This window comes from Carcharodon carcharias, chromosome 9, assembly GCF_017639515.1.
Source record: "Carcharodon carcharias isolate sCarCar2 chromosome 9, sCarCar2.pri, whole genome shotgun sequence".
Classification (NCBI taxonomy): domain Eukaryota; kingdom Metazoa; phylum Chordata; class Chondrichthyes; order Lamniformes; family Lamnidae; genus Carcharodon; species Carcharodon carcharias.
The window spans coordinates 99035876-99048254 of record NC_054475.1 but is presented as its reverse complement, the minus strand read 5'-3'; the positions used below and the strand labels follow the sequence as shown (position 1 = coordinate 99048254).

The 12379-nt window shown below is 42.7% G+C and overlaps 1 protein-coding gene across 12 annotated transcripts in view; it reads left to right on the top strand.

The window, feature by feature from the left end:
• LOC121281982 (Krueppel-like factor 8) overlaps positions 1–12379 on the top strand; it is a 192994-nt gene that overhangs the window by 75269 nt on the left and 105346 nt on the right. Inside the window, exon 1 of one of the 12 annotated variants that reach the window (XM_041195284.1) lies at positions 5768–5868. The exons of the other annotated variants lie outside the window; for them this stretch is intronic. Within the exon in view, the coding sequence (XP_041051218.1) occupies positions 5788–5868 (81 nt within the window). The 5' untranslated portion in view covers positions 5768–5787. Of the gene's footprint in view, positions 1–5767; positions 5869–12379 lie in introns of those variants that run through there. 12 annotated transcript variants of the gene reach the window in all.

Here is a 12379-nt window from a genome sequence, read left to right as displayed (position 1 = left end):
GGAGATTTTGCTGCATACTTAATATTTCAGAAAAGTGGTGATGACTGAGTAGTGCATTGCAGTTGGAGTGTTTGAAAAGGAGTTTGGAAAAATGAAATATCTTACTTCACTTTAATTGTCACAGAGCTATAGAAAGGAGCAATTTTTGTAATAAATGGGTGAATTATAGTTGCAGTAGCCATTGCTGTGTGTCCTACATCCATATATTTATGTATGTGTAAGCATATAGCAATGTGATGAGTCTTCTGTAAGAGAACTGTTATCAAGCTTTATATCGCAGGGATTGTTAACAATTTCTACATGACAGGCATAAATGTGCTGGCACAGTATTTTTTTTGGCATTGGGCAAGTATTTTGTGTCTGCTTTTGTTTTAAGAACATTCCTCTGAAAACATGAATGTGGCTCCCACTGCTGTTTATCTAACTCATTCCTCCCTGGGCGCGATGAGGTTGGTTGGGCAATATATTTGCTGTCCAATATCCTACCTAGAGCTGGGAGCACCTCTTGAGTTACTCCTTTTGACTAAAAGGAGTTTGTAAGAATAACATTTAACTGCGTTTGTGATTTGGAAGCACATTTATGCTATTTCCATTTCCTTGTGCCTTTTCATAGAATTCTGATCTTCTGTAGATATAACCTGAGAGGCTTAATTTATATTGCACTTGAGGTGGGTTGGCTCTTGGAGCATTCATTGATTTATCTGTGCAATGTGCAAAATTCCATTGTTTTGGATCATCATCAATCATTATGGTGCCAACTGATGTAATTGCAATGTGCCCATGTAGTGCCAAGGACAGTACAGAAGCTGTCAGGAAACTGGTTTCAGACCATCTGAGCACTTATCAGGTGACAGAATTAGAAAAAAAACATCAACCCATGCAAGTTTTGTGGAAAGATTGTCTATTCATCCAGGTTACTATTCCAAAAGTCTTCCATATTGGTACAAAGCTTGCAGAAGAAAATAGGCTTTTGATTTTGAATGCTGTCTCCCTGTTCTCATTCACATTGTGGTTTGGTCTTAAGGCTGTCTTAAGGACAGTACTAAGGATACTATAACATCTAGTTATTTTGAAAGAAATTGCAGTAATCAGAGCCCACAAATTTGAGCTCCACCCTATGCAACACCATCAACCATCAAATAAATCTGTGATACTGAGGAGTATTCAGGGCTAATTGTAGTGTCCCAACTGCTACCCTGGCAAAGATTGGTCAATTAATTTTGGACCAGATATTGAACCTAGGTCCCTCCTTGTCTGTATGGCTCAGATACTATAAATCAGGTAAATCTTGAACTGTTGTAGAACATGTTACAGAGACCAACTATACACTGTTGTGAGTGGGGAAATGAAACCTATTAAGCACAGAAGCTGGTGCTGAGTAAATTGATGGGCTGAATGGCCTGATTTTGTGCTGTAAGGTTAAAAAAACTACAATTGAGTTGGACCACTTCCTGATAGATTGCTACCAGGTTGCTTCATCTAACTCTTGACTTCTGATTATAGGTTACTTGGCAATAAAATTAGCTAGAAGGGAGCTCCTATTTCATAGATGGAGCATAATTGAAATGTAGAGGTTGACCTTTCTACATTTGTGGCCTCCAGTTAAAGTTTTCAACTAGACCTCTGTAGAAGGGAACTCAAGAAACTTGCGTTTCAACTTTGAGGATATTAATCTGATTGAAATTAATTTCTGAGAAGCATTATTTAATGTCTCTTTGGATAAAGCAGAAAAGCAATTAGTCTACAGTGGTAAGTTTTTAACCTGAAACCTAATACCAATAACAAGAGGGCAGAAGGGATGGAGTTTATGGCAAACTCAGTAGTAAAATTTAGAGAGGGACTTTCACTGCCTAGACGGGTAGTTTGGGTTGGAAAATTTCCCGACTTGGCTGGCCAACTTCGTTTTAAATGGGCCAGTTACACCCAATTTTTGCTCCGGGGAGGCAGGGACATGATAGTCAGGTCCTCCGACCCATGAAGCAGATCATAGGTGGCCATGGGGGCGGGAGAGATTTTGTGCCAAAGCCTGTCGCCGTCCCACAGGGACGCAACATACAAACATACGAAATAGGAGCAGAAGTAGGCCATTTGGCCCCTCAGGTCTGCTCTGCCATTCAATAAGATCATGGCTGATTTGTGTGTTTCAAATTCCACTTTCCTATCTACCTCCGATAACCTTTGATTCCCTTGTCTAACAAGAATCTATCTACCTCTGCCTTAAAAATATTCATTGACCCGGCCTCCACCGACTTCAGAGGCACACAACCCTCCGAGAGAAAAAAATTCTCCTCACCCTTCTCCTAAAAGGGCAACCCCTTATTTTAAAACCATGCCCCCTAGTTCTGGACTTAACCACACGAGGAAACATTCTTTCCACGTCCACCTTGTCTAGACCATTTAGAATCTTTTATACTTCAATCAAGTTACCCCATACTCTTCTAAACTCCAGTGGAAACAAGCCCAGTCTGTCCACCCTTTCCTCATAAGACAACCCACCTATTCCAGGTATTAACGTAGTAAACCTCCTTTGAACCACCTCCAATGCATTTACATCCTTCCTTAAATAAGGAGACTAAAACTGCACACACTATTCGAGATGTGGCTCACCAGTGCCGTGTATAGCTGAAGTGTAACATCCTTACTTTTATGCTTAATCCTCTCATAATAAAGGACTACATTCCATCAGCCTGTTTAATTACTTGCTGTACCTGCATGGTAACTTTTTGTGACTCGTACTGGAACACCTAGATCCCTCTGCACCTTGGAATTCTGCAGCTGTTCTCCATTTAAGTAACACTCTGCTTTTTTATTCTTCATGTCAAAGTGAACAACTTCACATTTTCCTACATTATACTCTATTTGCCAGTTTTTTGTCCACTCACTTAACCTATTGATATCTGTCTGTAACCTCTTTATATCTTCTTCAGAACATACTTTCCTACCTGTCTTTGTCACAAGGAGTTGGAGGCCTAGCACCCGTGAGGGAGAGTAGGGAGGTCCTCTTCTTGGAGGGTGGCAGGAGCAGGCCACCTTGTGTTCTATTCAGTGCATCTCCTTTTGCCTCCAATTACTCCTCTCGTGCCTGCTGCTCCTCCCCTGATGAGCAGTCTCCTTCCAGCTGTGAATCTGATGTGCTGTCCCACCTTGGTGAAGAGGGCACCTGTCACCTGTGTGATGCATGATATGCAGCTGCCTGTGAGCTGCTGCAGAGATCTGCACCGATGAGGGCACACATGTCTATGACCATCTGCCTAGACAGTCACAGTCTCCTTAGACATTAGTCTCAATCATGTCCAGCTAGCATCATCTCTTCCTATAGATCCTGTACTCAGGGTAGTCTCGCCTTCTTCATGCTGCTTGCCCCTTTCCTCTGACCTCCTGATGTCCGGTGCTTGCCATTCCTGTGCAGGCTGCTGCTCTTCATCTCCATGACCTCAATTTCTGAGGGTGCAGCACCCATTTCCAGCTGTACCCATCCTGGTGCACAGGTGGAGTCCAAACCGTTTTGCCCACTGCTCTGTACCTAGGTGATGTCTGGAAGGCAATGACTTCCTGAACTGACAAAATTCTTGATGCTGGTTTCTCCCCTGACTTGTGATGGGCTGCTGACACTTTAAATAAAAAGTAGTAAGCACCGTAACCATTGATAAACACGAAAGCTTACCTTCTGAAACTTTTTTGGCCTTTATCACTTGCCCCCGACATGATCCTCATCTCCCTGCGGCGGGTCTGTAATTGCTGAATGCTGGCCATCCCAGGAAGATTCAAAAAGTTTCCAGAGACAGGCTTTTAACAAGCCCTTACTTATTATAATTGATCTTTTTAGGACTGCAGGCGAGTTTGAGGCCCGTGCTTCCCCTGCGCTCATGAAGATTCGGGATGGCTGAAACAGGCAGGCTACACGACATCATCGCCTCATGCCTGCCCCCATTTCAGCCCTCAATTTTCAAAGAATAACATCCTAGATAAAAACCTCAAGATTTATTTTGGCTGTCTTTGCACCACAAGGTTGAATTAGGGGCTCCCGTGAGCTTTAAAACCGTTCAATCTCATACAAGATCACAAGACCAAAATCCTGCAGGTTCCTTTCTAATTATTTCTTGTGTCTCCAGAAGATATGGATGATATATGGACTATGACAACCCAAAGAACTAGCTTAAGAACTTTATCAGTTCAATTCCTTAACGATTTTCATTTATATAGTGTTTTTATTGTAGAAAAATTTCCTGAGGTTCTTCACAGAGGGATGAAGGAGAAAATGGCTGCTAAGCTAAAGAAAGAGGTATTAGGAGGGGCTGATCAAAAGCTTGGTTAAAGATATGAATATTAAAGAGTGACTAAGGGATGAAGCAGTAGGCAGGGAATTCCATAGAGATAGGAAAGTATATGGTTGTGAAGATATTTAAACTCAAGACAGGAAATGTTAAATTGGAGTCTTTGTTTCCAATACCCCCTAGCCCAATAATGAACTATTTTTGGTCAAGGGGTGAGTGGAACTTGGTGCAGGATTGGGTGTGGACAGCAATAATGATTGGGCCAAGGTTTATGGAGAGTAGAAGATGGGAGGCTGTCAGGAGAGTATTGCAGCAACTGCTTCTTAATTTCTAGGCAAACCAGGGTCTACTTTCTTGTGGATAAACTGTTGACTACACTAGAATACCAAGAGTGTGCATGCATCAAACAAAATCATCATCAGGCCCAAAGGCACCTGTAAGTGAGGTAGTGTTTCCTTGCACTTTTCTCCAATGCATTGCTATTTCACCCTCTTACCCCTCCTTCCCCTTCTAACTCTTACCTGGAGTAACTCTTAAGAATTTGGCATGAATACTTAGTTTTGTTGCTTTACCATTAGCTGGGCATGACTTTGATGTCTGCAGCACAATCCAGCTGTTGAATCCTTACTATGACTAACTCTGTACAATGATCTTTCCAGACACTCATGAAAGGATTCTTGTATGAATACGTTTAAATGGTATTTGTCTGCTATTTAAATGGGTTAATGCCTCCATCATTGGCCAGGATTTTCTGGCCACGTTGTTGCGGGACCGCTGCGAGAGATTAGGCGGCCCAGCCAAAAGTCCATTGACTTTCGGCAGGACCGGAAGACCCGGCGGTGGACAGGGCTGGAAAATCCCAAGGTAATGTACAGAGGGATGTCATATAACGTGTTTTTCACCGCTACTATATATGAGAGCACAGTTCATCCTAGCTTGCTGTGTTTTAAAGGTTTAAAGATAGAAAATGTTGATTAGCATCTAAAAAGGGAAAGGACAATCATGTTTAGTTGTGAACATGCATCAGAACTATTCTCCAAGCTCTAGTGTGTCAGGACAGGGATCAGTGTGATATTCAGCTAGTTTTGTTTTATGAACGTAGAGTGCACCTTGGATTGGATTATTCCGACTCTACATTATAAAAGGTTACCCTTCACAAGTTAACAGACTGTATATGGAGATAGGTTCTGAATGAGAGGACATGAAACTTGTAAAGTTGGTTAGAAGTCCCTACAATTATTTTTGATTTCACAATTAAAGTAGAACCTTTTCAGGGGAAAGATCATTATTGGCTGAAAAGGTAATTGGTTATGAGCTTCAAGTGCTAGAAAAATACTTAATGATATCAAAATAACCATGTGTTCCTGAGGGGAATGTGTACTTGGCTACCAGATGCTGCTAAAAATAAGTGTCACATCACTAGTGCTCACAGCTTCCTTCAATAATTTCCATTCTTCCATATTCTGCTTTTCTGTGTTTAGGATTTTTCTCCCCCTGCAATAAAAATGTTGTGATGTCGGGAAGACCCATGTTCCACTGCATCGTCAAGAAGTACCAATGTTTCCCTCTGAAAGGACTGCATTGGTCTTTACAGGTGCTTATTGTCTTCATATGCTATTGAAGTAATTAGACCTATCTATGTTCCAGGCCCCTTTAAAATATCAGTTTTTTTGTGCCTGTGTTAGCCTTTTGGAACCTGTTGATCAATGGTCGCTCGTTTTATAAGATCATAAGAAATAGGAGCAGGAGTAGGCCATTTGGCCCATCAATCCTGCTCCACCATTCAGTAAGATCATGGCTGATCTGACTGTAGCTTTGACTCCACTTTCCTGCCTGCACCCCCCCTCCCCCATATCTCTCAACTCCCTTGTCAATCATAAATCTGTCTAACTCAGCCTTGAATATATTCAATGACCCAGCCTCCACTGCTCTCAGGGTAAGAGAATTCTAAAGACTAGTGACTCTTGAGATAAGAAATTCCTCTTCACTGCCATCTTAAATGTGACACCTATTAGTTCTAGATTCCTCCGTCATCCCCTTAACATTTACCCTGCCAAGCCCCCTCAAATCTTATGTTTCAGTAAGATCACCTCTTGTTCCTCTAAACATCAATGAATATAGGCTTAACCTGCTCAACCTTTCCTCATTAGAAAGCCCTTCATCTGAGGAATCAGCCTAGTAGACCTTCTCTGAATTGTTTCCGATGCAAGTAGTTTCCTCCTTAAGTAAGGAGACCAAAACCGTACACAGTACTCGAGGTTCGATCTCACAATGTCCAGTACATTTGTAGCAAGCCTTTCCTCTTTTTATGCGCCATCCCCTTTGCAACAAAGGCCAACATTCCATTTGCCTTTCTAATTACTTGCAGTACCTTCATGCTAACTTTTTGTGATTCATCTACAAGGGCAATGTGATCCCTCTGTACTGCAGTGTTCTGCACTCCCTCCCCATTTAAATTATATGTTGCTTTCTATTCTGCCTGCCAAAGTGGATAATATCACATTTTCCCATATTATACTCCATCTGCCAAATGTTTACCCACTCACTTAGCTTATCTGGCAGACTCTTGGTAACTTTCTCACAACTTGCTTTCCTACCTATCTTTGTATCATTAGCAAATTTGGCTACACTACAGTCTGTCCCTTCATCCAAGTCATCAGTATAGATCATAAATAGTTGAAGCCCCAGCATTGATCCCTGTGGTACTCCAATAGTTAGTTTGCCAACCTGAAGATGATCCATTTACCCTAACTCTGTTTCCCGTTCATTAACCAGTTCTCTATCCATGCTAATATATCACCATGCTAATATATCACCCCCAACACTATGGGGAGAATTTTGTCCTCATTGGGCATGCTGGTCCGGAACGGGCGCAGAGCTGACCGCCGCCTGTGATCGGCTGCGTGCCGCCATTTTATGTGGGCGGGCCAATTAAGGCCAGCTTATCCTGACGCACACCCAGAAGCGCTCAGTGCTACCTGTACGGGCGGAGGGGAGGAGGGAGAGTCAGGGCTTGCGCTCTTTCGCACATGCACGCAAAAGAGCGCAGAAATCTCCTTGATGCAGCTCCGTCCCTCGGAGATTAAGTTTGGTGCAAAAAATGGTTAAAAATTAAAAAATAAAATTATTCAGACATGTCCCCTCATGTGACACTGTCACATGAGCTGGGACATGTTTATGAATTTTAATAAATTTTAATTAATGCATAAACCCTTCATGAAACCTCATCCCGCCCGTAGATGAGGTTTCATGAGAAATGCAAAGGCCGTCTGAACTCTCCGCCTGCCGATCAACCTTAAGGTTGGGCGGGCAGCCCTGACAATTGCTTTAATTAGTTTATTAATGGCCTTTACAGGCCTTTGACAGTTCGATGAGCGCACAGCCGACTCCGGTGCGCGCTTGCCGAATGGAAGATCAGAGTGACGTCGGAACACCCGCCCATCGTCACCGTGCGTCATTTTACGTGTCAGTGTGTGGGACCTGCCGACAAGATTCTGCCCTATGAGCCCTTACCTTGTGTAGTAACCTTTTATGTGCCACCTTATCGAATGCTTTTGGAAATCTAAATACACTACATCTGCTGGTTCCCTTTTACCCACCCTGCTTGTTACACTCTCAAAGAACTCTAATAAATTAGTCAAACACTATTTCCCTTTCACAAAACCATGTTGACTGTGCCTGATTGTATTATGGTTTTCTAAATGTCCTGTTACTGTCTCTTTATTAATGGATTCTATCATTTTTCCAGTGACAGATATTTGACTATCCTATAATTTCTTGCTTTCTATCTCCCTCTCTTGAGTAGCGGTGTTACATTTGCGGTCTTCCAATCTGCTGGGATCTTTCCTAAATCAAGGGAATTTTGGAAGGTTGCAGCTAATACATCCACTAGCTCTGCAGCCACTTCCTTTAAGATCCTAGGATGCAGGCCATCAGATCTAGGAGACTTGTCAGCCTTTAGTCCCGTTAGTTTTTCTAGTAATTTTTCTCTAGCGATCGTGATTGTTTAAGTTCCTTCAATCCTTTTGCCCCCTGTTTTTCTACTGTTTTGGGATGATTTCTGTGTCTTCTTACATATATATTTTGGAGGAACAATCATGCTGCACGATTGTTAGGAATACATTATCTAGTAGCTATATGCCAACATTTTCACTAACTTGTGTACTGCAGAAGGAATGTACTCCCTACTGGATATGCCTGGTACACTTGGCTTGTAGCAATTGTGAGGTCTGCCATGATCTCTTGTCCTCCTGTTAGTTGGGTGGCTTTGGTCTTCATGTCTAGTCAAGGGTTGTGAGACAGGTGACAATTCGGATAATTATGTTGTATGGTTGAGCTGCCAAATAGTAGTGCCTGAGATTGAGAAGGATGAGTTTTGCTTTGTGCTTGTTGCCTTGCTAAGTATCTCTCCTCCAAAATCAACCAGGAAGAAATTCAGTTACAGGAATTCCCAATATAATTTGAGATCCAAACAGCAATACGTCTTCAATCTGGAAAGTTGCTGAGGTAGACATTTGACTAGCAGTGGCTGTCCGGAGTGTTATGAAACTGAAACTCTGGGGCACAAGCTAGTTTTATATATAAAAGAAAAAATATCTATTTTAATTTTCTGGTTAGGCCACATTGGTGGCTTTAGCACTTAGTGTTACAGAGCTTCAAAAGTAACAATAGAGGCAGTGGTTAGTGTTATCATTTAGTTTATTTAGTGTGTTATAACCAGTACATAATAGAATAAATAACATCTAAACCAGTGCATTTTAATGTTTAATATGAATCTCTAATTCTAATGCCAAGTCTTTATTCAGTTTATATGGGTGCATGAAAATTTCTACATGGTCAACAGTAGAGTTCACTGAAATTTTAATGATGGCTGTGGAGTCTGTTTAATTACTGATCAGTTTTCAGTGTTTCAGAATTTGCACTAGAAAAAAAGGTTCAGGCACCATGTCATAACTTCCAACCAGTTGAAAAGGTGAGATCAGCCAAGTCCAGTGCAGCTGTCAAATTCATTGCGGGTTTGATGATTTGTGTGTTGCTGTGTGAACTGGTTTGAGCATCTTACCCCCTCAATGATGAGATTCCCCCCCAGCAAGATGTGCTCTTCTAGCAGTTTGGCAGAGAACTGAGCAAAATTAAACACTGCGCTCCCACCCGTGCCCCCAACCACCTCCCCCTTCAACCCCCAAACATGAAAAACTAAGCTTTTTTTTTGGTTGTGCATAATGCTGTTTACAGTGTGCTTCCATTTGGCAGTTTGATTTTTGGGTACGCTGTCTGTCCTGAACTTTGTATACCTTTTAAGAAAAGTCATATTGAACATTTCTTGAAAAATGTAAATTATATCCTTTCAAATAATATTTGGAAGTTTTTAGTAGCTTTGTCAGGATCTGAAAGGGACAGACAGGTTAAAGATTTAGGTGGGACCATCCACTTCAAATAGTAATCCATTTTTCTACTTCAGCTGGAGCCACCTGCCATGCATATTTGGGTTTTCTTTCAACTCCTTTCCTTTAAAATGTTTCTAAGATGATACTGCTCTTCTGCTGTGCTGCCTTTGGCTTCTTTCCATCACACCTGATGGTGAAAAAGAAGTCTCTTTTGGGTAAAGTCAAATGCCTTTGTTCATCCACAATTGGCAAGCAGTAATTAGGCCTGAATTCCTACCTGAAGCAAAGCGGGGTGGAGAATTGTACTGATCCTAAATGAGGACCTGGGGCTTTGGAAAAAACTTGGCAGATCTGGCAGCAGCTGTGGAGAGAGAAACAAGAGTTAATGGGCCTGAACTTCCTTGGAGTGGCAATCAGAGTCAGATTGCCACTCTGCTCCTAGCTTTTTTCGTTCAAGTTTTTTCCATCCTGTTTCGTCCGACCTTCCGACACAGGCTGGCGAGCTCCAGGCAGTGTAGCGTGTCTCTGGGGCATAGCGTCGAAGTTGAAGGGAACGAGGTCACGCCCCCTTTTTTACAGCACTAGCTGCCGTGAACCAGGTAAGTTAAAGGTCTAGCTGAGTTTAAATGTGCTTGACAGGCCAGGGAGAAGGTAAGTGGGGATTTTGGGTGTTCATTGGAGGTTGGTGGGGACGGGTCAAGCTCGGGCCTGGGGGAGGGCACTGGGATGGGTTCAGGTCAGGCCTGCTGTGCTGGGGTTGTTGGGTTGGGTCGGGCCATGGGAAGGGGGAGGGGTTTGTAAGACTCATCCCACTACCCTCTAAGGTCCTCGCTGTGTACCTTGGAAGGTATCAACGACACAAAAACTATGGTTAGAGGTTTTACTTTGTGAGAAACCTTTATTAATCCACTAATCAATAGGATATACTTACACCAGCTGCTTCGCAAGACCCTCGTGCAGGAGCTCATCCTGGGTAGTTGGACCACTGATCGAATTATTCCACAGGACTTCCAGTGGCTGACTATTTCACACTTCCTGGCTGCAGCAGCAATGTCTCTGGGAGCTGTGGCTTTATACCCCTTTCTGACCCTGGTCTCTCAACATATAAGGTAACATCTTAAATCGAGTCATCTGATTGGGTAATCAATTCCACCTTGGCCATGCCAAGACCAGCTACATACGGTAATTTCCTGCTCTCAGCCGGGTGTGTCTCCAGGTACCTGTCAGCAATGGATATGATTTCTGTACCTTGGTAAGGCAGGAGGAAAGCCACTCACACATACCCGAGAGGCCACTGTCTGGGTCAGTTTCTGTAATCAGGGTGTCTAGTGGTTAGTTGCCAGTGACATGTCCTGACATGTCTGTGTCTCTGTGTGTATATCCTTATCCAGTCTTTATTTTAAAAAAAATTCCATATAAACCTCAGATTTGATGTCTTTGGTCAGAATTCCTCTCCCTTCGTCCATTGTCCTCTGCACTCCCATGTTCTTACCACCTGGTGTTGAGCCCAGGACATTGGTCCACCTCACAACTGGTTACGTTTTAACACAATTAGAAAGATAAGACAAAAGGAACCAACGAAAGGCCTTGCAGCATGATAGAAATGCACAAAATATCAAAATACCTTAATGTGTAGTCAAGGGGTGGGGGGAGACCTGTGAGGGTAGTAGTTAGGGGATGGTGGGGGCGGGGGGGGGGAGTCCCCTGGGGGTTTGTGGTCTGGGGAATGAGGGGGTGGTTTTAATTCTTCTTACTTTTTATGGGTAACTATTGACATCACCTAGCAGAACCATCCGAAGTTTGCAATTTAAATTGCATTTTCGGATGGTTCCCAGTGCCAGGCAATTGTGCAGGGGAAGTTTGCGTTTCTACGCAATTACTGTGCAAACCTCTAAAGGGGATCTTTGGGGTTACCACTCCCCCACCCCCCCACCACCACCACCTCCACCACCACCACCAATACAATGCCCTGGAGCTAAGAGGTTATGGCTCAGTGTTTCAGGTTGATGACCTTTCATCAGAGGACCTGATGAAAGGTCATCAACCTGAAACAATGCTGCCAGAGTTGTGAAATGTTCTGTTTTTATTTTAGATTTCCCACATTCAGTAACTTACTTTTGTCCTCTGGCTCTGGGGTCAGATGGATGTTCAGTATGTTGCGACCAGGTGAGAAGGAGTGAACTGGCTCCCTCTATTCAGCCTCCCTTGGTTGGTCACAGCAAAGGTTGAAGTTTCCTTTTCGCAAGGATATGACTTTTCCAAATTAGAATGTATTTAACTATTTAAGCAGTGAGCAATAAGGAGCCAATCAAACAAGGTTTTCTTGAGTTAAAGAAAGACCCCACTAAACCTGAGAGTAAATATAATAAAAATGCGACGTCACACACAGGTATCAGAAATAAGAGAAGCTAGAGTCCAATTAAAAAGTTGTTAAAAGAATGTATAGTTAAGTGTCCTTTGATTGTCCTTGAGGCGTAAATTTTAAAACATTGCAGCTGATTTGGATTCGCTGGTTTTGTGGATGCGGTCAGATGTAGATGTTGTAATTATTATGGGATTTCGGTTCGCTGGTAGATTCTATTGAAGTTTGCTTCCGAACTGGGTAATACACTTGTTCCAAAGGAGAAAGAAAGAGAGTCCAGCTTTCATTTTGTTTCCTCTGCTGAAAAGCTTTTTTGCAATCTCTCTGCATAGGCTGCAGCCTGGCCTTAAAATATT